Source organism: Panthera onca, chromosome C2 (genome assembly GCF_046562875.1).
Source record: "Panthera onca isolate mPanOnc1 chromosome C2, mPanOnc1 haplotype 2, whole genome shotgun sequence".
NCBI classification, from domain to species: Eukaryota; Metazoa; Chordata; class Mammalia; order Carnivora; family Felidae; genus Panthera; species Panthera onca.
The window spans coordinates 69,718,044-69,744,327 of NC_138347.1; the positions used below are offsets into that span (position 1 = coordinate 69,718,044).

The 26,284-nt window shown below is 41.1% G+C and overlaps 1 protein-coding gene across 7 annotated transcripts in view; it reads left to right on the top strand.

Annotated features, from left to right (window-relative positions):
- KALRN (kalirin RhoGEF kinase) overlaps positions 1–26,284 on the top strand; it is a 668,576-nt gene that overhangs the window by 254,384 nt on the left and 387,908 nt on the right. For all 7 annotated transcript variants that reach the window (XM_060639748.3, XM_060639750.3, XM_060639747.3 and 4 more), the window contains exon 6: positions 149–271. In XM_060639748.3, the coding sequence (XP_060495731.1) occupies positions 149–271 (123 nt within the window). The remainder of the gene's footprint in view (positions 1–148; positions 272–26,284) is intronic.

Sequence of the window (26,284 nt, forward strand, 5' to 3'; positions counted from 1 at the left end):
CAGGCTGTGGGCCACCCCCACTCTGAGAATGATGACTGGTTCTCACTGGGCTCCGGCAGGAGGACTTTTTTTTCTCCAGTAGCTCAGAGTTTTGCACTGTTGGACCCATGACCCTTCTGACTACTCTGTACCTTCTTGTCACCTCTAGATGTTCGACTGGATAAGCCACAACAAGGAGTTATTCCTCCAGAGCCATACGGAGATCGGCGTGAGCTACCAGCATGCTCTAGACCTCCAGACACAGCACAATCACTTTGCCATGAACTCCATGGTGAGTAGAGGGCCTGCTCTCTGTACTGCCTCTGGGGGCTGGGCAGTGGGGGTGGGAGGACCTGGGGGGGGAGGAGAAGAAGGAGGGAGGGGTGGAAATAGACTTGAGACCTGAGTGGAAAGGAGGAACTCTAAACATGCGGATTCTGTAGCATTCTGTGGGGATGTGTGCAGGACACATGGCCAGCCTGCTGTTCCTATCGCAGATTATGGCTCCATTTCTGCCTCTAGACTCTGCTTTTCTTGGTGAAAGAAAGGTGCTGGGATTGTAGAAGGCATTTGCTCGGCACAGGACTATAAGGGAAAGTCACCAGTTCCACTCTGCTGATTTAACCAACATTTTTGGGTCCTTAGCATATGTGAGTGACTGAACTGGGATGGTGTGGGACCACAGGCTCATTGGAAACAGTTGAGTGAATTGGGGTTGTTTAGACTGGAGAAGGGCAGCCTAAAGGGATACATAATTGCTGCCTTCAGATATATGAAGGTTTACCTTGGAGAAAGGAGGGTAGAATTGCTTTGTGTTGGTCTAGAAGGCAGAACTGTGGGGGAGTGCAGTTGGAAGGGGAGGCAGGATGTAGCTCAGGCGGGTGGGAGGCCCTGGGAGCTAGCAAACTCCCCAGGTTGAAGAGTGTTCAAGCAGATGCTGAATTCACAGAGATATTTGCTAGCTGTGTGGCCATATGGAATTTATTTCTCTGGGCTTCAGTTTCTTCGTTTGTAAAATGGCAGTAATAACTACCTTATAAGGTTGTTGTGAGGGTTCAATTAGTGAATTGTAAAGCGGTTAGAGTTGCGCCTGGTTCATAGTAAGTTATCAGTTAATATTGGTGTTATAATGATGATGATGATGATGATGATGATGATGATGATGTAGAGGTCTAGTCCAGATAAAACCTATGATCCTTTGTAAACCTAACACTTTGGGATACTGTTTTTTTCTGTGTGGTTGCCCCAAGACTTTATTTCAAAATCTTGTCTGCCCTTTGAACCTGCTTTATTCAAAATGCCTGTAGCCTAATTTTTCTCTGACTTACCTCCCTCTGTTCTTCTGCCAGCTCTTCCTACTTGTGCTCCTGGTCAAAAAGAATAGCTCCACTGCCACCCCCCCCCGCCCCTCCCCCCACACACACAAACACCAACCCCACCATATATCTGAACACCAAAGACACCTTCTTATTTTAGCCAGTGGTGCTGGGAGGGGGGGCAAGTGTTAGGAAAACATAAAACATGGAGGATCACAGAGGCCAGGAAGGAAGGGAGTTTCATTTTCTACCAGGTTGTTTTAAATATGCTATGTACTAAATTTCATGTCCTGAAGAAGAAACCATTTGGCCTTAAGTTGTTCAGTGTCTACTTGGGGAAATAACCCAATCATGATGTAGCTTGATATATGCAGTGATAGAGATATGCTGAGTTAACAAGAACTCTAATATCTCAGTGGTTTAAAACAATAGGGATTTATTTCTTGGTCCTACCATATGCCCATCACTGGCCGGTAGGAGTTCTGCTCATCAAGGTCACTGGGGACTCAGGCTGGCAGAGCAGCTGCCGTCTCACATGCTGCTGGTTGCCCCGCACTTGCTGGCTCTGAAGCCTTCTGCCTAGAAGTGTCACATGCCACTTTTGATCACATCTCATTAGCTGACATCAGGCATACGGCCACATCTAACCTGCTGAGTGGAGATGTATGTCCTACCATGTGTTTGGGAGAAGAGAGCGGGGTATTTGTGAATAGCCCTAATGACTAGCACAGGGAACCATAGCAAGGTGTAAGTCAGAGATGATCATCATGAAATTAGCATAGCAAGAGAACTGTGGCTACAGAATAGGAGGTTGTAGGACCAGGCAAGGAAAACATCAACACTGATTTTGTTATCAGTTTTGCCTACAATAGACTTGTGTCTTCATCTAAATGTAAAGACTCATTTCCTTCTAACTTGTCTCCTATAATTATGTCTCATCCCTGGCACACTTTAGTCACAGAGGAGCAAAGCAATTGATCACAGGTGATTAAGAATGTGAACTCAAATCTAGTCAAGTTTGATTATCTGGGTGCCTTGTGGACATCCCCTGGTGAATTTTACAAATTCTGTGCCAGAATCTTCATGTCACCCAACTGCTTGGCCCTGAGGCAGACAAACTCATTTTAGTAAGAAGCAAAGACAAACATAATTAGGGAGGTAACTGCTACCAAGCCCCTCAAAACAATGAACTACAAAGCTAAATAGAGCCTTTGGCTTTGAATTATCTGCACCACTGCTCTTCTCTGTTAATACGGATCACTGAGAGTTAATGGCACAACAGAAACCTTTCTCATGACAAATTTACTTTGGAAGTCTCCATTTTCAGGACAAAAACAAGGGAGGGAATTTACTGAAGGGAAGCCTCTTGTGGAGCTGGGAGAGAGAGAAGAGATTTAATATACAACAGCTAATTAGCATGCTCAGCCCATCTCATATTCTCCAACGACTGGCTGTGAAGGCATGCCACACTCAGAGGCCTCCTTGGACTGATTAGGTTGGCTTTCCTCTCTGGCTGTAGGGCAAGGGAAGGGAAATCCCAGGGTTGTTTGATCAAACTGCCTGGGCACCAGTGCTTTATAAATGTGGCTTTGTGCCTTTGTTAACCAGTAGGTTTACAGGTTTGTTATTAAAAACAACTCCCACAAAGAGGGATGTCAGCATCCCAAACAGGTGAAAGGAGAGAATTATAGACTCCTTTTCTCTGGCCTGAGTGATGGATGTTGCTGCCAAGAAACAGATGAATGCAAGCAGCCACTCCTAGAGCCCAGTGACCATAGAATGATCAGCTACTCAGGGGAAGTGTGAATGTGGATTGTTCTGTAAATTTACTGAGGCATTTCTGTTACTGTTCTTGGAAATTATACACCCACCTATACATATGCCCACAAATCTGTCCATGTAAAGGTACATGTAGCATACTTTGATTCAGGTTATAGGTAAGTTCTTTGGTATTGAATCCTCTTTTACTGCTGAAATAGGTCAGTGATTCCATACCTTTTGGGAAAGTCACAGACCCCCTTGAAATCTAATAAGGGTTGTGGGTCCTTTCCCCAGAGTAATGTGTATATGAACACATTTTTAAAAGATAATTTTAGGGGATTCAAGAGTATCCTAAAACTTTTCAGTCAACCTTCCCAGTTTAAGATCTTAACATCATGACTTCCTCATTCATTCATTCATTCCACAAATAATTAAGAATCAGATACTGTGCTGGATATTGGGCAGATAATAGTGAACAAAAGAGAGATGGTCTGTTCCGTGGAGGTTCCAGTGTAGAGACAAATGTTTAATAAATAATCTCACCAATAAATATATAATTATAAACTAATAAGTCTTAGATTGGAAGAGTAGTTATGCTATGATAGAGTGTAATAAAAGGATCTCTATTTAAATGGGGGAGTCATGTACATTTAAAAAAATTTTTTTTACATTTATTTATTTTTTGAGAGACATAGAGAGACAGAGCACAAGTTGGGGAGGGGCAGAGAGAGAAGGAGACACAGAATCTGAAGGAGGCTCCAGACTCTGAGCTGTCAGCACAGAGCCTGATGTGGGGCTCGCCCACAAACCATGAGATCATGACCTGAACCAAAGTCGGATGTTTAATCGACTGAGCCACCCAGGTGCCCCTCATGTATATTTTTAAATTGACAGTCAACTCCGACTTAAAGCTCTTTTTTTTTTTTTACTGATAGTAATTAATGTTCTGTGAATTAGTTCTACAATGGATCAAAGAACTTACAATTAAAGAAGCCCCAAGTATGTTGTTTTATAAACAAAAGTAATCAACTTTATCTGTTTTTTAAGTTTTGTTTGTGTCTAATTTTATATACTGGCTAAAGACCCAACTCCAGCTGAGATGACTACTACTGAGAAGTAACTACATATCATTAAATCATGGAAGAAAAGCCAGAAATTTCCCAAGTTCTGTCAATGAATTGGTACCAATAAAGGCCATGAATTATTAACACACCAAGAGTGTGGGAGTGATACCCTACTGCATAAGGTACATGAGCAACTCTGAAAGAAAAAAGATTAAAATTGGTCGATCTTTGAATTTTTGCCACAACATGTTCTTTTACAGTTCCCACTGGGGAATCCTAGTTTTTTTGAATTTCAAAATAACGATGATAATAATAATAAAAATATCCCACCTACATAACCTAGTAAGAAGATATTCTCTGGTTTCTTACAGTGCCTCAGAAAGCCAGGTTTCTTAAGCTCTCGGGGGCACTCTTCTTGCTTAATTTTGCCTGCTGCTGTGGGAGCCTTTCTCACAAATTCTCTTTCCTCTGAGTGTGGGCTTTTCCTCTGATGGGAGTGTGGACAGATGGAAGTAGGGTTGAGCTGTAATATGGAATAGAACAATCCCATAGCCATCCATGTTCTATTTCTTCATGAAAAACACTGACAGGAGTAAATCCAAACATAATGCAGCCTTATTTACAATTTTAATTAGCAGGTTCTTTGGGAAAAAGTAAATTGCTAATGGTTTCTGTCCAGAGTTTTAAAATATGGAATGATGTTCATTTTCTATTATTATGACTGTGAGGATTCACATTAATGATAACCATGTGCAGCTGGGTGGTAGGAATCCTTTTTGCTAGAGCATGTTTGATAGCTGCTTTAGTGCTATTAATTTGTTCACCGGAGGCACATATTCCCATTTGACTGTGTGTAAATCAGACTAATTGTAGCCAAGCCTTGGTGTTCTTTCTCTTTGTTTTGAGGAGAAATTACAAATGGTAGCACCAAGGAAAAGTCAAATCTGGTGCAAAAGAAATAAAGATTCTGAAGTGGGTCTCCTGCCCCCAATTTGAAAAGCCTTGTTCTGGGATTATCTGTCATCTTTGATGCTTGGCATCCCCAAGCCATGATGCTGCAGCAAGCCCCCAACCCCAAATAGGGAGCACTTCCTATAATGACAGTATTTCTAGATTTCAGTGTAAATACACACACACACACACACACACACACACACACACACACACACTCTGTTGTGATGTTTAAGTAGCCAGTGTTTGATCCTACTATAGCTGCAAAGCCCCTTGGTAGATAAAGAACCTGCTTAAAGAAGAAGAAAAAGATGAAGAGGAGGAGGAGGAAGAGATAAATCTTATCTGTTATGCATTAGTCTTTTTTTTTTAAATATTTTTATTTATTTTTGAGACAGAGACAGAGCATGAGCAGGGGAGGGGCAGAGAGAGAGGGAGACACAGAATCCGAAGCAGGATCCAGGCTCTGAGCTGTCAGCACAGAGCCTGACACGGGGCTTGAACTCACAGACTGTGAGATCATGACCTGAGCTGAAGTTGGACGCTCAACTGACTGAGCCACCCAGGCGCCCCTGCATTAGTCTTTATAGTACAATTTTTTTTTTCAAAGATTCACATAGTAAGCTTGCTAAAAACTCCATTTCTTTTGGCTTGCACCCTAGTCAAAGAAAATAATAATCTCTGGAGGATGGGCCCCCAGGAACCTGCATTTTTAACAAGATTCCCCACGTGATTTATATGCACATTAAAGCTAGAGAACTATTGTTCTGTGGAATCTATATGTATGAAATAGTCACCCTCTAAAATAAAGCACTGCAAATTCTGAAAGATAGTGCACTTCCAGCATAACAGCATGAGAAACTCCACAGATCCAGTCTTCAGTGAAACTGGTGAAAATTATTTTATTTTATTTTATTTTATTTTATTTTACTTTATTTTATTTTAAATTTTTTTTAAACGTTTATTTATTTTTGAGACAGAGAGAGACAGAGCATGAATGGGGGAGGGTCAGAAAGAGGGAGACACAGAATCCGAAACAGGCTCCAGGCTCTGAGCTATCAGCACAGAGCCGGACGCGGGGCTCGAACTCACAGACCGCGAGATCTGAGCCTCGAGGCTCAGATCTGAGCCAAAGTCGGCCGCCTAACTAACTGAGACACCCAGGCTCCCCAAGTGGTGAAAATTATTTTAAAAGAACCATTTTAAGTCTCTGGAAATGGTCCTAAGTGCATTCAACAAATGAAGAGATGCATATTCAAGAAAACTACTAAAACTCAATAAGAACGTTGAACCTATGGTATCTGACCCAAGATCCTCTCTCTCCCTTTCCCCTCCCAGTTCAATAAGATGAAATTGCCCTCCAAACTGGTACAACCAAGAACACAGGGCCCCTGGCTCCCAGTTGAAGACTGTCATTATGGGACATTTCTTATCCTATTTAAAGTTACCTGTTGCTGAAGCCAAATTCCAGTGAATGTGGCCAAGCAAAGAGGACTCCTTCTTCTGCCTAGCTCCTACTCAGGGAACAGAGGCTCTGCCATAGGTGCAACACTGCTGAGAATTCTCGGACTCCAGTCTCCCTTGCCCCAGCTTGTAAGACAGAGATTCCAGGCTGGGAAAGGCAAACGGAGGCCTGAGGCTACTCATCCCATTCACTGAGTGTTCAGCTACTAAATAAAGTAGGGGTGTCAGTCAGGAACTATACTTTTATCCCTAACCCCAGCTACAGAGCCATGGCTCAGAGATTTTGCCTGGGAGTAGAAACAAACTAAAACTAAGAGCTTTAAGTCTTTTCCCAAAGGAACTGACCTCATTTGCAACAGAGTGGAGAAGTTTAAGCCAACAGCAGTCTCAAAAATACCCTTAGGGAGATTCTGGTGGAAAGCAATTGGGAGATTGGTAGAGTCATTGGAGATATGGGATAAACAGTAAGCAGGCTAGTGTGCTGGAGAGAACTGGGGAAAGAGACTTCCTGGAGCCAGAACAGATCTCAAACACTGCCCTCACAGACTGTCCCTTCAAAGGAGACTAAATTTGGTTGGATAAGTCTGTGGAGCATTTTTATGCCCCCAGGACGTTGTTGAAAATAAGAGAATAATCACCTGGAAATTAGTGGAATTTCATAGCAACGTGGTCAGAGCAAGAGAAAATTTAAGAGAGTACTACTAAGACCACTGTCATCCCAGGATGTCCATGGGAATACACAAGGCTGCACCCCCTAGGGAACAACATCAGAGGTCACTCACTATGGGAGCTGAGGTGGAAATAGTCTTCACTAAAATAGTCCAGCCAGTCACAAAACAAGTAAGCAAGCAAATAACAATAACAAGCCCCAGGAGTGGGGGACTGGAACCCTGAGTTGCTATAATATATTATCTAAAATGTCCAGTTTCCAAAAAAAAAATTAAGACACACAAAGGAACAGAAAAATATGGCCAGGAAAAAAGGAAAAAACAGATAAAAAGCATACATTGGAAATAGCTGGCAACAGAAACTGCCTATGAGAGTGAGCAGATGTCAGATTTGATAAAAATTTCAAACTGTCCATTATAACTATGTTTTTTTAATTTATTTTATTTTTTAATGTTCATTTATTTTTGAGACAGAGAGAGAGAGAGAGACAAACAGAGCATGATCAGGGAGGTACAGAGAGAGAGGGAGACACAGAATCTGAGCTGTCAGCACAGAGCATGACGCAGGGCTTGAACCCACAAGCCATAAATTCATGACCTGAGCTGAAGTCGGATACTCAACTGAGTGAGCCACCCAGGTGCCCCATAACGTTTTATTTTAAAAAAATGAAACTAGGGGCGCCTGGGTGGCTCAGTCGGTTAAGCATCCGACTTCAGCTCAGGTCACGATCTCGCGGTCTGTGAGTTCGAGCCCCACGTCGGGCTCTGTGCTGACTGCTCAGAGCCTGGAGCCTGCTTCCGATTCTGTGTCTCCCTCTCTCTCTGACCCTCCCCCGTTCATGCTCTGTCTCTCTCTGTCTCAAAAATAAATAAAAATGTTAAAAAAAAAATTAAAAAAAAAATGAAACTAAAGGAAACAATGATTAAAGAAGTAAAGGAAGTTTTGATGATAATGTCTCCATAAACAGAGAATATCACTAAAGAGATGGAAATTATAAAAATGAACCAAAAGGAAATTCTGGATTTGAAAAATACAATTACTGAAATGAAAAATTCACTAGAGAAGCTCAGCAGTAGGTTTGAACTGTCAGAAGAAAGAATTAGCGACCTTTAAAATAAAATCAGTATAAATTATACAATCTGAAGAATAGATAGAAAAAACACAGAGCCTCAGAAAAATATGGGCTACCATTAAGCACACCAACATATGCATAATGGGAGTACTAAAAGAAGAGGAGAGAAAGAAAGGAACAGAAAAAAATATTAGAAGAAATAATGGCCGAAATCTTCCCAAATTCACTGAAAAATATTACACAGCCAAGGAAGTTTACAAAGCTGTAAGTAAGATAACTGCAAAGACATCTACAAACAGGTACACCATAGTAAAAATACTGAAAGCAAAGACAAAGAGAAAATCTTGAAAGCAGCATGAAAAAAGTAACTGTTACAAGGGAACACAAATAAGATTAATAGCTGATTTCTCATCAGAAACAATGGAAACCAGAAGGAAGTGAGAGAATATATTAAGTGCTCAAAGGAAAACACTGTCAACCAAGAATCCTATATCCAGCAAAGCTTTCATAAATGAAGGTGAAATAAAGATATTCCCAGATAAACAAAGATTGAGAAAATTTGTTGTCAGCAAACAAACTTTATGATAAACAGTAAAAGAAGACCCTAAACAGTAATTTGAATCCACACAAAAAGACAAAAAGTACCAGTAAAGGTAATTATGTAATTATAAAAGACAACATAAATGCATATGCCTTCTTTTTCTCTTAATTGATTTACAAATTAATTGTATAAAATAATAATTATAAAATGTGCTATTGGGCCTGTAACATATAGAAATATATTTTCCAGTAACAGCACAAGTTGGTGAATGAGAACAAAGCTGTATTGGACTAAGGAAATTACTTCATATGGTAACTTGAATCCACAGATGCAAATGAAAAGACGCAGAAATGATAAATAAGGAAGTTAATATAACAAAAGCTATAAATATATACTTATTTTCTTTTTTTGTTTCTGTTTCTTTAAAAGACATATATAAAGGGGTGCCTGGGTGGCTTAGTAGGTTAAGCGTCCACCTTCGGCTCAGGTCATGATCTCACAGTTCATGGGTTCGAGCCCTGCATTGGGCTCGGTGCTGATAGCTCAGAGCCTGGAGCCTGCTTCATATTCTGTGTCTCCCTCTCTCTCTGCCCCTCCCCTGCTTGTACTCTGTCTCTCTGTCTCTCTGAAAAATAAACATTAAAAAATATATTTTAAAAACAGACATATATAAAAATTGACACTATAACAATCTAACCTTAAATTTATAGCATTTATAGATGTAATGTATATAGTAATAATAGCACAAAAAAGAAGGAAGGGAATAAAACAATATAGGAATAAGATTTTTATATCTCACTGGAATTAAGTCAGTATACATCTGAAGCTGATTCTGATAATGGAAGATATATATGGTAAGCTCTAGAACAGTGGCTAAGAAAATAACTCAGAGAATATAGTGAAAAAAATCAGTAAAAATATTAAAATGCTACATTATAAAATGATTACCTAATGCAAAAGAAAGCAGTACAGGAAAAATAAAGGTATAAAAAGTGTGACATAGATTAAAAGTAAAATGGCAGACATAAATCCACCTATATCAATAATGACATTAAATGTGAAAAGGGTAACCACTCTAATCAAACGTAGAGATTGTCTGACTGAATTTTTTAAAAAGTACAAGATCCAACTACAGATTGTCTATAGGAGACACACTTCAGATTCAAAAATTATAATGCATTGAAAGTAAAAGGGTGGAAAAGGATATATTATGCAAACAACAACCACGAGAAAGCCAGAGTGGTTCCACTAATAACAGACTTTTAAATAGACTTTGAAACAAGCAAACAAAAAAGTGTTACTAGAGATACAGAGGGACATTTTGTAATGATAAAAGGGTTACTCCATCAAGAAGGTATAACACTTATCTGAACATATATGTACCTAGCAATACAGCATCAAAATACATGAAACAAAAGTGACAGAAATGAAGGGAGAACACAGTTCAACAATAATAGCTGGAGACTTCAACACTCTCACTTTTAATAATGGACAGAACAACTAAGCAGACGATCAGCAAGAAAATAGAAAACTTGAACAAGGAAATAGAGGCTATAAACCAATTGACCTAACAAACATCATAGCATACTCTATCCAACAACAGCAGACCACACATTCTTTTCAAGGGTACATGAAAATTGTCCAGGATAGATCATATGCTAGGTCATAAAACAAACCTCAATAAATAAAAAGGATAAAAATAATACAACGTTCTCTGGCCACAATGGAATAAAATTCTCAATCAAAAACGAAAGAAATTTGGGAAATTTTGCAAACATGTGGAAATTAAATAACATACTCCTAAATATACAATGGGTCTAAGAAGAAATAAAAAAGAAATTGGAAAATACTTGAAATGAATGAAAGTGAGACATAACTTATTAAAACTTACAGGATGCAACTAACAGTGCTTAGAGATAAATTTAGAGATGTAAATACCTGTGTTAAAAAAATTCTCAAATTAATAATCTAACCTTCCACCTTAAGGCACTGGAAAAAGAACAAAGTAAACCTAAAGGAAGCAGGAATAAGGAAATAATAAAATTAGAGTTGAAATTAATGAATTAGAGAATAGAAAACAACATAGAAAAATCAGTGAAACCAAAAGCTGGTTCTTTGAAAAGGTCAACAAAATTAACAAAACTTTAGCTAGATTCTAGGCCAAGAAAAACAGAATTACTAGATCTGAAGTGGAAAAGGAGACATTACTACCAACCTTACAGAAATAAAAAGGATTATAAAGGAATATTACAAATAATTGTATGCCAATAAATAGAAACTTAGATGAAATATACGAAAGCCCAGGCCCAGATGCCTTCACCACTGAATTCTGTGAAACATTTAAAGAAAAATTAATACCAATTTTTCAGCAGCTTTTCCAAAAAATAGAAGAAAACGCTTTCCAGTTTTCTATTATTCTATTCTATTATTATTCTATTATTCCAGTAATTCTATTATTATTAGAATTCTATTATTATTCTATTATTATTCTATTATTCCAGTAATACCTTGATGCCAAAACCAAAGACCTCACTCAAGAAAGCTACAGACCAATATTGCTTATGAATATGGATGCAAAAATTTTCACCAAAATACCGGCAAACTAAATACAGCAACATATAGAAAAAATTATATGTCATCACCAATTAGGAATTATTCCAGGATTGTGAGGTTAGTTTAACATCAGTAGAATAAAAAACAAAAACTACACGATACTCTCAGTAGACTTAGAAAAAGCACTTGACAAAATGCAACATCTTTTCATAATAAAAACATTCAACTAACTAGGAATATAAGAAAACTTTCTCAACCTGATGAAGAGCACCTATGAAAAACCCACAGCTAATATCATACTTACTGATTAAAGACTGGACACTTTCCACCTAAGATTGGGAACAAGACAAGGATGTTTGGTCTTGCTACTTTCTATTCAATATTGGAAGTTCTAGCCAGGGTAATTATTGAGGAAAAAGAAAAGGCATCCACATTGGAAAGGAAGAACTAAAATTATCTCTATTCTCAGATAACATGATCTTTTTAAAATATTTTATTATTTATTTTGAGAGAGAAAGAGTGCACATGTGCTAGCAGGAGAGGGGACAGAGGGTGCAGGGGAGAGAGAATCCCAAGCAGGCTCCATACTCTTAGGGTGGAGCCCAATGTAGGGCTCGATTTTACAATCCATGAGATCATGACCTGAGTCAAAGTCAAGAGTCTGTTGCTCAACTGACAGCCACCCTGGTGCCTGTAGATAATATGATCTATATATGGAAAATCCTGAGACATCCACCAAAAAAGTATTAAAGTAGTAAATTAGTTCAGCAAGGTTGCAGGATCTACAACCGATTTACAAAAACCATTTGTATTTCTACATACTTATAATGAATAATCTGAATATGAAATTAAGAAAACCATTCTATTTAGAGTAGCAGGAAGAACAACAAAATACTTGGGAAACTTTTAACAAAAGAGTTGCACAGCTTGTACTCTGAAAACTACAAAACATTGTTAAAAGAAACTAAAGAACTAAATAAACGGAAAAACGTCTCATATCCATGGATTAACAGACTTTTTATTGTTAAGATGGCAATGAACCTACAGATTCAGCACATTTTTATCCAATTCCCAGCTGGCTTGTAGAAGCCAATTCTAAAATTCACATGGAATTACCTGGGACCCAGAATAACCAAACAATCTTGAAAAAGTTGGAGGATTCATATTTCCTGACTTCAGAATTTTGCACAAAGTAGTAGTAATCAAGACAGTGCAGTACCAGCATGGGACAGACATATAGATCAATGGAACAGAATTGAGAGTTCATAAATAAGCCCATATGTCTGTGGTCAACTGAGTTTTGACAATGGTACCAAGACCATTCAGTTTGTAAAGAATAGTCTTTTTAACAAATGGTGCTGGGACAACTGGATAGCCCTGTGCAAAAGGATAAAGTTGGACACTTTCCTCACATTAAATTAAAAATAAATAATTTGGACTTCATCAAAATCAAAAACCTTTGTTCTCAAAAAGATATAATCAAGAAAGTGAAAAGATAACCCACATAATGGAGAAAATATTTGCAAGTCATTTATCTGATAAGGGACTTGACTGTAGAATATATAAGGAATTCTTACAACTTAATAACAAAAAACAAATAACCTAATTTAAAAAATGAACAAAGGAGGGACACCTGGCTGGCTCATTCATTAGAGTATGTGACTATTGATCTTGGGGTCATGAGTTCAAGTCCCTCACTGATGTAGAGCTTTTTTAAAAATTGGACAAAGGATCAGAATATTTCTTCAAAGAAGATATATAGATGGTCAATAAGTACATGAAAAGATGCTTGACATTGCTAGTCATCAGGGAAATGCAAATCAAAACCATAATGAGAGATCATTTTATACTCATTAGGATGGCAATAGTCAAAAAGTCAGGTAATAATAAATGTTGGCAAGGACAGTGAGAAATCAAAACCTACATATACTGCTTAAGGGAGTGTAACATGATATGGCCACTTTGGAAGATAGTCTGGCAGTCCTTCAAATAGTTAAACATAGAGTTACCATATGTCCCAGTGATTCAACTTCTATGTATAAACCTAAGAGGAATGAAAGCATATGTTCACACAAAATGTTCATACATTGTACACAAATGTTTATAGAAACATTATTCATAATAACCAAAAGGTGGAAAGAACCCAGATTTCCATCAACCAATGAATGGATAAATGAAATATGGTATATAGGTATAATGGAATATTATTTGCCCATAAAAAGGAATGGAATGCTGATATATGTTATAACATGGATAAGCCTTGAAAACAATTTACTAAGTGAAAGAAGTCAGTCACCAAAGGCCACATATTTATATGATTCCATTTATATAAAAAGTCCAGAATAGGTAAACCTATAGAGAAAGAAAGTAGATTAGTTGTTGCTTAGGGTTGGATGATGGGAGATGGGGATGGGAGAAAATAGCTAAAGGGAACATAGTTTCTTTTTGAGATGACGAAAATGTTCTAAAATTGATTGTGGTGCTGGTTGTGCATATCTGTAGACTAAATACTATTAAACTCAAAACCATTGAAGCATACACACTTTATTTTTTAAAATAAGTTGTAAAAATGTTTTTAATGTTTATTTCTGAGAGAGAGACAGAGCATGATCAGGGGAGGGGCAGAGAGAGAGGGAGACACAGAATCTGAAGCAAGCTCCAGGCTCTGAGCTGTCAGCACACAGCCCATTGCAGGGCTTGAACTCATGAATGTGGGATCACGACCTGAGCCAAGGTTGGACGCTCAACTGACTGAGCCACCCAGGTGCCCCAAATCATATACACTTTAAATGGGTGAATTGTATAGTATGTGAATTATATCTCAATAAAACTGTTTTAAAAAATAAGAAAAAGACACCTGAAATGTGGGTGTTTCATAAGTGGGTTCCCACCAGCTTTAGGATATAACCTTATTAATAGTAAAAGAGAGTGACCATGACAGAGCTTGAACACCAACCCTGGTGGTATTATAAGGCTGAGGTAGGAGGTGGGGGCGCACCACTTGGCATCCATTCATTGGTATATTCAGCAAACTTTGGCTGTTTGTATTCTCTGTATTTTTTGCTAGACCCTGAGGACAGCGAGGTTCACAAGACGCAAAGCAGTCTTCACTGATCTTGCAGTTTAGCCATACTCAAATTCACGTCCCTACTGCAAAGAGAATTTTGCCCAGTAGGATATAAGCTACTAAGGGCACCTTTGTCTGTTTCATTCACACCTGTAGTCCCTGTACCCATGACGATGCCTGGTACCTAGAAGGTTGTTGGATATTTATTTGTTGGATAAATGGGGACATAAAGCATGCCACAGCATCTGTTGCCAACCAGGGACAGAGATTGGGCAGCAAGGATGCAGAACTGGTAAGGCAGGGCCTTGACTTCTGCAGAAGCTCTATAGGATGTGACTCTAGCAGAAGCTGAAGAACCACTGGAAAGCAGGTGAATGAGAGCAGTGGTTTCCATCAGGAGTAGGCTTGGGAGCCGGGCTGCTTACAAGGTTCCTAGGTGATACATACTAAATTCCAGAAACTATTGGACTGGAAGATCTTTCACATTCTGCCTCCCCTTGAGCATCTTTGTTTCTGAGGTTCTAATCCTAAAGGTGGAGACAAAGCAACTAAAATGTGACCCTCCCTGACAAGAATCAATGTGATCCTGTGTTTGCTGTTAACACTGGGATTCCTAAGACAGGCCTTCTAAGGAAACCTATGCTTGTAAAATATTGCACATATCACCAGCCAGACTTATTCTTACGAATCAAGCTGAACAGAATGCAGTGTTTGTATCTCCACAAACAGCCATGTGGGTGGAATTTCGCTTTTCTTCCAACTTAGTGGGAGGATTAGATTTTATTTTCTGATCGGCTCAGTATCCATTTATGAATCCTCGTTCTTGGCACCACTGACAGCATTAAACTTGTCCTAAGGAGAGAGGAGTGTGCTTTGGATGGAGCCTGGGGAAACGGTGCACATGGCTAAGGCAGCAGTCCTCATGCCAGCTGCCCACTGGAGTCCCCTGGGAAACTTTGAAAAAACACCACATCTGGCCCCTACTGCCCTAGACTCTGATTTAACTGTGCTGGGTGGAGCCCGGGAAATCTGTACAAGTCTGAGAAGCAGATTGAGAATCTCAGGGTGAAGAGAACTAGCAACTGATAATAGCCCTGGGGTCAAACCCTGAAGCTACTGAGTAATTAGCCTGTGGAATTAGAGGTGAGGATTTCCCTTCAAAGTCAGAAGCATCCAGAGAGGAGTATCTGTCTTTATCCCCTGCTCCTTGCTCCCCACCCCAGCCTTTCTAAGTGCCCCATTTACCTTTGCCCACTGGTCTCTAATTGGCTTGTTTGGGGAATTGGCTTTGATTTAATAGAAAAACGTAGGGAAGCTCCTTGGCTGAGGCTGAGGCTTTCTCAGCCTTGTCCTGATGCACAGTGCTGACTGGGTCCCTTCTGAAAGCCTGCTGTGAGCTGATCCCCAGGGATTGGCTGACCACTCCGATATCTGACTTGTGGCTGGCACTGGCCTGGTTCAACCTTCTCTTTTGATCATACGCCCCCTCCAGGTCCCAGACTTTGCTCTTCTGCCTCACTCCTGATTCTCTGCCCACAGCCCTCATGCCTCTTTTCTGTTCTCTGGGGCCTTCTGTCAGCATGTTCCTTGCCCTCAGGCTATTTGCTAGGCCCTCTTGGTGTGTATCCCTCGCGCCTTGTGGCTCAGTTTACCCGCACGCTCTTACATGTTCGCATGCAGCCAGTGTCTGCTCTCTGACAGATCTGCAGCTGCCAAGGAGTTAATTTGCCTGAAATTCAGCCAAAGCTGACTCATGCCTCTTCTTTGACGTCTCCTGGAGCCAAATGAAAAGCATGAAATCGTCTATGAAACCCAGCACGTCAGATGAGATAATATACACAAAAGGGCTTCAACTGCAAAGCATGACACAAATATAAAACATTGATAACAATAAGCAGCAGTAATGCTGCATATGCTATTGCATATGTCCCAGATAAGGGACAGAGACTGATTGAGGACATACAGGTGAGTTTGAGAACTGAGAGGCCAGGACCAGGTAGGCATATGGGAAGGGAGCATTACAAAAGGTGGAGGTCAGAGGGCCTGACACAGCCAGAGACCTACAAATGAGTAAGAGCTAAAGAATTTCCATCAGTAGGTCCTTTTGGCTCTACCATCAAAAATATATCCAGAATCTGGTCACTTGTCACCACCTCCACAGCCACCACACTGGTCCAAGCTGCCATCAGCTTCTTCCCGGACCATTATAGTAGCTCCTACCTGGTCTTCCTGCTCCTAGCTTTGTTCCCTTATGGTGTATTCTCAACACAACTGCCTGAACGTTCCTGCCAAGAGTAAGATACGTCATATTGTGTCACTCTTCCACTCAAAAATGCTTTAATGTCTTCCTGTCTTTCTCAGGATAAAAGCTGAAGTCCCCTACCATGGCTTACAAGGCTTTTCATGGTTGGGACCCCAGTTACCTCTCAGATCTCAGCCTCTACACCTACTCATCTGCTCCAGTCACCCTCGGCTTCTTGTCGTTTCTTGAACCTACCAAGGCCATTCCTGCCTTGTGGTCTTCGCCCCTGTTGTCCCTTCTACCTGGAGCTTCTTCCTCCCACAGCCACATGTTCACTCTCTCACTTAATTCAGGGATGAGCTCGGGTGTCATCCCTGACTTCCAGGGTCAGCCTGCCCGGACTTCTCTATTTTAAGTAGTGTTTCCCAACCCCATCATGTACTATACTTTTCTCAGCTATATTTTATACAGAGCTGAAATAAGAAAGGTACAGTAAATATTTATTAATTTTTTGTCTGACTCTTCTACCAAAATGTAAGCTCCACCTGCATAGGAGTTTTATTTGTCTTGTTTCCTGCTGGCACAGTGTCTTGCATTGTTGAATGAAAGTTAAATAAGACAGCAGATTTAAACTCCAGAAATACAGCAAGATATTGATTAAAGGGGCAAAAAGTTGCCTTAGTCTTGGGCTTTCCCAAGGTTCTGTGGAGACAGGGACCTGTTCTTCAAGGCGACTGGCCTTAGGTTTGCAGGTGAAGATTATTGGTTCAAGGAGGGAGAGGACAAAAGACTCCTGCTCATTCTAGAGTTGGACTGTTCTGGGAATTTTAAGGGCAAGTTAAGATCCCCAGCTGGGAGACTTCAGACATTCAGATATTTTTACTGACTTCTCTCTCCAGGAGCCCTTACTTCTCTGAGGTGCAAGTCTTTGAATCTTTGAGAGAAATTTCTCTTCATCATCTCCCCTTTCCCTTTAGGGACATCCTTGGCCAGCCCAACTGCTTTCACATCTGTGGCAAAATAAAATAGCATGGTGTAAAGAGCATGGACACTAGGTGTTAACTGTGGTTCTGTGTTTCCTGCTTGGTTGTATGATCATAGGCAAGTTGTTTCAATTTCTCAGAGCCTTACCACTGGGTCTCTAAACGGGGGGATAATAATAGTATCTTTGCCACGGCTATTGTAAGGATGAGATGTGATCATGCATTTTAAGCACACTTGGCACAATGTTGTGCTTGGCAAATGTTCAGGTATTATTGTCAGGGTCAGGAGTGCTAGAAGAAACAGTTCTCCTTGTTCTCAGAGTTCCCATCTACAGAACTTCTCAAACCTTCATGTACATGCATATCACTTGGGACAATCTTGTTGAAATGCAGATTCTAATCAGAAAGTTGGGAAGGAGCTTGAGATTTTGCATTTCTCTTCAGCTCCCAGGTTGTGCCAATGCACAGACCAAACTCTGACTAACCAGGCCTATGTGAGAAAGGGCGGGGGGAGAAGATACTGGTAAATATGTTTCCATGAAGTTTTATAGCCTCTGAACTTAATCTTAAAGGTGGCCTGAAATTACTATATCTTAATCTAGAAGAGCTACATTATTCCCAACCTCTTTCCCCATTGGTGTCCAATAATCTGATTCCAGCCATACCCATCCCTCCCTAACATTTAAATCCTGTAGCACTGCCTCCTATAAAGACACTCACCCCTCTAAGGAAGTTTTGCTCCAGCTGAGAAAGGAAAGAGAGACCAGTTTCTCTTTTACTGAAATCTGCTCCTGGGTTTCCCTGGCCCTAGGACATATGGCCAAGGCACTTGTTTTCATGGCTGCTTAATGGTTTGTAAAGCAATTGCTGGAGGAAACATTGCTACAGCAAGCCAGGCCAGAGGGACAGAGGGATTCACGGGCCAATGTTATCTTTGCTGAGCACCAGGGCTGCTCCAGCTTCTTTCCTCCCTCCACACAACAGTGACAGATGGCTTCCACATGGTCTGACCTACTGTCTGGCCAGACCTGACCAGATAGTCATCCATCAACTGCCCTATTTGGCCCCCTCGAGGGCACCCTGTGGTTTGCAGGAGGCAGAAGTTGGAGGTTTCATTTAGAGCTCATCACATCTCTTAGCTATTGTAGTAGAGTTTCAAGCATGGACAGTTCTTATTCCAGATGTTACTATCCCAGTGTCCATAGTTTCGAGGTGGGATCAGCAGGTTTACATGGTAATGTTAAACTAATTAATCATAAACTGATGCTTTAACAGCATCAGGACCCAAAGTGGGTTTGGTAATAGCAACATGGGTTTGGTACTAGCAAAGATGTTAGCAATACATATGGTATTATTAGGCTGGAAAGAGGAGGTGAGGTTCAGCTTTTTCCATTGCTCTGGCACAATCTATTTTCTTACTGATATTGAACGCTACTCACGAAGCCTCTGAAAGCTGGATGGGAAAATCTCCAAGTATTTTTCCTTATGGCTCTCTCTGAGTATGACAAAACAAAATCTTAAATTAATATAAGCTGCAGGGCATGGGAAAAAGATAGCTATAAACAGGGGGTCATGCTGACTAGGAATTAGGAGGCTGGGATCTAGTCCCAGTTAGCCTTTCTTTTGGTGACTTTGAACCTATCACCTAATTGATTTAACAAATTTTTAAACATCTCCTAGGTGGATTCAAGAAATGTCTGGGTTTTATTATTATTTTTCCTAACTATAAAATGAGATTGTTACATGAACTTGGCTTCTAAAAAGCTATAATGAAGAGTTTATTTTCTTTTTCTTATTAAAACAGTATTTGTGGGGCGCCTGGGGCTCAGTCAGTTAAGCATCTGACTTCTGCTCAGGTCATGATCTCACGGTCCATGAGTTTGAGCACTGCATCAGGCTCTCTGCTGACAGCTCAGAGCCTGGAGCCTGCCTTGGATTCTGTGTCTCCCTCCCTCTGCCCCTCACCCACTCACGCTCTTTCTCTCTGTCTCTCAAAAAAATGAATAAACATTTTTTTAAAAAGCAGTATTTGCTCATTAAAACTTACCTATTTCACTGGTAGTACATTGTGCCTTACTTTGAAAAAAAAAAAGGCTTTATTTATTTTATTTTATTTTTTGAGAGAGAGAGAGAGAAAGAGACAGAGAGTGAGCAGGGGAGGGGCAGAGAGAGGGAGACACAGAATCTGAAGCAGGCTCCAGGCTCTGAGCTGTCAGCACAGAGCCTGATGCGGGACTCGAACCCATGAACTGTGAGATCCTGACCTGAGCTGAGGTCAGACACTTAACCAATGGAGCCACCCAGGCCCCCCTCTCCCACCAAAAAAAAAAAAGAGATGGAGGAATCTGAGTAATTACAGCTTTCATGGAATGTGCAACCTGACCAAATTCATGAAAGATACATTAAAATAATTCATGAATCTAAAAAGTATTTAACACACCAAATCTGTTAAAATTAAAAATACTCCAAAACCTCAAGCATTATTTGTAGAGGAAACAAACCCAAACTAGAAACAACCTTTGTGTCTGAATAAAATGAATGAGTTTGATAAAAGTAAAAGATTGAATATAAATTCCCCTTTAGCCCCAACACCCATAGATATCTGATGCTTTGATATATGAACATCAGTGTGAGGGGAAGAGCTGCGCGATAAGATACGGTGTATTTTCTCTGCACAGTTTTAGAACACTTCCCCCCAAATACTAAAAATATGTATATACCAAAATTATTTTTTTAAATGTTTCTCTATAAACAAAAGAATTGAGATGAGAAAAAGAGCCTAGAGGAAAGTTTCTACCACCACGCATATCTGTACAAAGTAAGCATTCAATAACTAATGACATTTGGGTGTGCTTCCCTGGTACATGTAATGTTCTGTTCAGCTGAGGCCGTGTGTGTGTGTGTGTGTGTGTGTGTGTGTGTGTGTGTGTGTATTTCATATTTAGCATTTTGATTTAACATCCGTTTTTCATTTGACCCAAGTGATTTTACTGAGTGCCTTGGCCCTTGACCAGGTGCTTGCCTGGCTTCCCTCCCTTGGTTTTTGGATTTGGAGAGTCAAGGTGTCCAGGGCTTGTCTGCACTGAGCACGAGCCCCTTTCAGGAGAATGGCCTCTCTGTGACAGTTGTGCCTTTCCTCCTGTGGTGGCCTTCATGGATCACATCTTCCATTTTCATAATGATAATTTAGAAGCTGTAGCCCCATTAACTGGAATGGAATTTGGAACCCTGTGCACAGAACACATTCTTTCCAGAGATGAGACAGCTCTTCACTGACTCGCCTCTGCCTCTCTGGAGGTGAGCATGAGAAATATTGCCCCTGAGCGACAAGGTGGAGGGCCCCAGGCCAGGCCTGGGGAGGAGACTTCTGCCACCTTTTGCATTAGAGTCAGTGATAAGGCAAAAGGGGGACAAGACATCCCCCCTTCTGGGTGCTCTGGGTATGCCAAAGTAGTGGAGATGCCTTAAGAAGGCTATCCCAAGAGACAAAGGCCTCTGTTTTTCCAGCTTAAGGTATGAAAGGACACCGTGTTGCAAGGGCATGGTTCATAGAATAAGTCACTTGCTGCTTCCAGATTCTCTGATCTCTCTGGGTCAAGGAAAGAGCTGTGGACAATTCAGGGCCCCAGGCCCTTAAATCCTAAGAAAATGGTATCTGCCAGCAGAGGAGGTGTGCTGTGCGGGGCAGTGGCCTGACAACCAACTAGAGCAGCTTCCCCTGCTGCAGGGCTGTGCACATGTGGCAGGCTTCTGTGGAAAGGGACTCCCGCCCAGGAATAGTAGGGGACGTTGTGGCATGTTTTCTGGGAAATACAATGGAAATTTGGATTGTTGAAATATTTACGTCTTGTTGGAATCATTAATTTTTCTTTTTTAAAAGTATTTATTTATTTTTGAGAGGGAGAGAGAGGGAGAGCAGGGGAAGGGCAGAGAGAGAGAGAGAGAGAGAGAGAGAGAGAGAGAGAACGAACCTTAAGCAGGCTCCACACTCAGTGCAGAACCTGACATGGGGCTCAGTCTCACAACCGTGAGATCATGACCTGAGTCAAAATCAAGAGGAGGATGCTTAACGAACAGAGCCACCCAGGAACCCCTTGATAGGTTTCTCTTTTTGTTATGCTTTTTACTGATACTTTGATTTGGTCTGTACTTGATTTGGTGAATTAATGCCAGTCTCCTGGAACTGGATGAGAGAAAAGATAGGTCATTCATCGAGTTAACAGTTATATGTCAGACAACTAACTAAATACTTTATGTTACCTCATGTAACCCACAGGACAGAGTTTCTGATTCAGAGTGGGGACCTATGACAAAGGTGTATAATGTACCCCTACTTTTAAGAGTGAAGTCAATGGGATTCACATAATACACACATTTGCCAATGATCTGCTCCTACCATTAGCCCCTGACACAGAGTTTAGGATTACCAAAATGATAGCTTCTATCAATTGATTATTTCTAGAAGAACCAGTATCTCTTTCAGAGTGTACTACATAAGTAACTTCATTTAGAGAGAAAATTTAGCTGGATTTTTTAATGGAAAGTTGTGATTATCTTGCAAGCTAACTTTGCATGCTTTTGTAGCTAGCCAGAACAACCGGGAACCAGGTTCAAAGTGAGAACCTTTTGGCAAGGCTGAAAACTTTCATCAAGATTCTGCCAAGTAATTATTTCAGGAGAGTGACTGCTTGCTTCACTGGTTTCAGTTAATCACTGCAAGATAGGGCCTTGGGAGAAGGGCTGTCCATCCTATGATCTCCAGTTAATGACTGCAAGAATGAAACAGGAAAACATAGTTTAGGCAACAAAAGTGGAGGCAGGGTGTAAGTATAGAGGGTTTTTGAGTTAGCAAGATTATGCTAGAATTTAATTATATTTTCCATTGTGACCAAAGTGATGGAGGGAGAGGCCTCATCAGGGGGACAGGTAGGATGAGGTGGGTAATAAAACACACTGTGCTGCAGGTGCATTGCATTTTATAGAACAGATTCTGTTTACATCTTGGGCTATGCAGTACTTTGAATATGAAGATAATAATAGCACTGCATATATATAAGGGATTTAAATTAATAAAGCTGTTTTGAGGTAAGGGTTTAAGAAAATACTCATTAAGCCAGAATTGTTGGTCATATTACTGACTTCTGGCCAGGGAAGCTGGTTAGTCTAGGCAGCTCAGCTCAGGGGAAGGGGCAGGAGAGGAGAGGAGGAGGGAAGCATCTGGTCGTTGGTCACCTGGAGGCTGAAGAACTCAAGGGGCCCAGCTCCAGCCGTGGCCCTGTCTTGACAGGCCAGAGAGCAGAACCAGGATCAAGGGCTGAGACACGTGGACAGCCAAGACTGGGCTATGTCCCCTCCAGGGTAGGCAGCAATATTCTTGCTGTCTCACTCCATGCAAGCTTCTCCTTGCTGACCCTTGAGCTCACAGAGCAGTCTTTTAAAAGCGTAAATGAGATCACATCTCTTATTTAAAACATTCCTGTTGCACATGGACACTTGAAAGCTTTGAGTTATTCCTGTTTCCTCATGTTATGCCTTACCTCCTGCAGAGAAGAGGGTTTGGGGAGGGGAATAGATTTAGTCGGTATTCCCCTAAGCACTGAAGATAAGACAGGAGAAAACTGTGACCTCCCAAGTTCTCTCTACATTCCATCTGGAACTGACACTGCATACTCAGACGTAGAATGTCTGAGATTATTCAGTTCAGCCCTCTCATTTTAAGGATAGAGAAACTAAGGCACAGAAGAGACAAGTGACCTCTGAGGTGAGTGTTAGAGCTGGACCAGAACTCATGTCTCCTGACTCCTGGGCCAGTGACTTGGATGGAAGGGCATTTTAGGCTGGCAAAGAAGAACGGCAGTGCCAGACTGCAGGGAGTGGAGGAGACACCTGGTAGGGAATGGAAAGGCTATAAAGAATGAAAATATCTCTTCTTGTTGGCCATATCCCCAGGACAAGCATGACCCCCAAATGCTCCTTAACAGAGGCATAAACAGTGACACAGGAGAACCGCATGGCTAGATGGCCCAAAGGCCATGACATGTCATTTTTGCATAATGGCTAATCACCCCTGTATATTCAGACTCTTAACCCAGCTCTTTGACCTTGCTCTTTCCTTTTAAGTCATGGGAGACCTTCTCTACCATTCTTATCTTTTCCTTTGACTTCTGGCTGCTGTTTAGAATCTAGGTGCCCATTTGTCTCAGGTTCTAGCTGAAGGAAAACGGAGGTGACGGTGATGAACCTGGGCAATGTGACTCACCCCGCAGAGTTTTGCTGTTTTGAAAGGGGACTGTAGAGAAGAAGAATGCTCAAATTCATGAGTCAACATTATATTTATCCTTCTATTGTGAGGAATACTCCCTCTCCTTCTTTTGTGAAGCATAATCACTTGTTAGTTTTAGTAAGACATTTCTCTGCCCACTGATAAGGAAACAAAAAAGGCATTTACTGTGCTCGTCTCTAGAATGTGAAATGTAAGCTGTGGTCTTTTGTTTGTTTGTTTGTTTTTAGCTTTCATTTATGATCACAGGCTTCAGGGTTGAAGGGGGCCTTGGAGGACTGCCAGCCTCACCACCCCCTCTGTGCAGGAAGCCCCTTCCCAACATCTCTGCCAGTGGTTCTGATCCCTTTCCTCTGCACCCCCACAGCGAGTTGCCTCCGCCTCCGTAGAAACACTTCATTTTGCTCTAAATTGCAGTTATTTGAGGACTTTTCTTAAGTCTCAGCTGTGAGCCCCTGAGGGCAGGAATCCTGTCTCATTTCTCTTTGATCTCCCACAGTCCCCAACACAGAGCCTGGCCAACTTTCCATAAATATTTGAATGAGTGACAAAGTGTTAACAGCCTCCAGAGGCAACCACGGTTAGACATCTCTAAGAGCTAGAAAGTTCTTCCTAAAAGTGAGCAGAACTATGCCTCCCTATGTTCCCCGTGGGGAGAGAATGTAAACAGGCAGTGATGACAGAGGGCCAGGCATCCATAAGATGCACCTGAGGGACGCTGGAAAGAGGCTAGTGCCTGCTCTTATTGTTTTTCCTGCTTCCCATCTGGCCAAAGCACACGAGGTCTTTAAAAGCCAATAATCCTAGATAAATCCAGATAAATGTGGGGTGGGAGAGAGGGTCTTCAGAATTTGAATCCAGTTTGGAAGGACAGCTCTATCAGATGCTGTCAATGTCCCTCCTGTATCCTTTCAGCCAGCCCTGAAGGATAAATGCAGAGGGCTCCCATATACCCTGATAACTTCCTGAGTTTCTCTGCCCATGGTCACTTTCTGACCTGGGAAGTGTGCTTGACCTGTGTGTAGGGCAGGCTGGAATTGCCAGGGAGTGACTCCAGGAGGGACCCTCCACCATGAGCAATGGCACTTTAATGCATGAATACCCCAGATTCCTCACCTCCCAGTGAGACAGCCCAGATTCTACACAGTATCTTAAAAGGCTTCAGGAGGGATGACCTCCAATTGCTCATAGCACTAACCCACTCCTAAACACATGCTTTGTTCATTTTCGTTGTTTCTTTGACTTCCCCAGTCCCTCACCTTGCTTTTTGGAATCATGTCCAAATAAAGCATGCGACCCAAATACTTGTTGCAAGATCTGCTTTGGGGGCAACCCAAACTGAGACCGTGACACAAGCAGGAAATTTGAGGGAATCCAAATGTTATTCCCTTAGAAGACAGAACTATTAAAATCAGTGCATGCCTTTTTTTCTCTTTCTCTTTTCTTTCCAAGTACATAGTTGGTTTTTCTGTTAGTTCTATAAATAGAGTTTAATTTTAGGTAGAATCTGTGTCCTAACTCAGAAAACAAGGCTGAGAATGACTCCTAAATCTTTGAAGGATAGTTATTTCAAATAACAAGAGTCAGTAATATTCTAGCTCTATTAAGGAAATGCACTGCATCAGAAAGGTCTTAGGCCAGACTAAAGAAAGAGATTTCACATGGGGGTCATTAGACATCAGGATGGATTTGTGTTTGAGCATTTCACTTAACCTTTTAAACTTCCACAGGGACCTTTTAAATGAAGAGAGACCTTATCAACCTGGCTCAGGTTTGGGATGGAGTGCTTGAGGTCAGGGACAGCTAAGATGAATAGGGACCATGAGGGAAGGGGGAAAGGAAAACCAGAAGCCTTCATTTAGCCAATACTAATGAACTACTCCTGCACTAATAATAGAGCCAGGAGAAAGTGCCATTGCTGAAGAGTATTTATTGTCATTTGAGAAGATTTGTAACAAAGAACGAAGGTGCACAAGCAACTTGCTGCCATGGTCCTTCTTCAGGAAGACATTGTGTGATTCAGAAAGGCTCCTTGTGGATGCCACAATATTACTTGGTTGTTTTGACACTTCAAACAATTAATAGGAGTTAGCAGCTAAAAATATTCATGCTTGCTACTGGCTTATGTTTGTGCGGTTTTTCTTTTGCCTTGTTCCTGGAGGGTTTTCTGTTGGCCTAGTAGGAAATAACACACATGCCGTGAATTTTTAATTGGAAATCAAAGATGGGAATGAATGTAAACAAAACACATGATGAAAGAAGTCAGCGGGTCCAGAAGAGGCCTACAGATGCTTTTCGGGGATAACCCACAGATGCTTTTTGGGGGTTAAGTAGGGAAATAA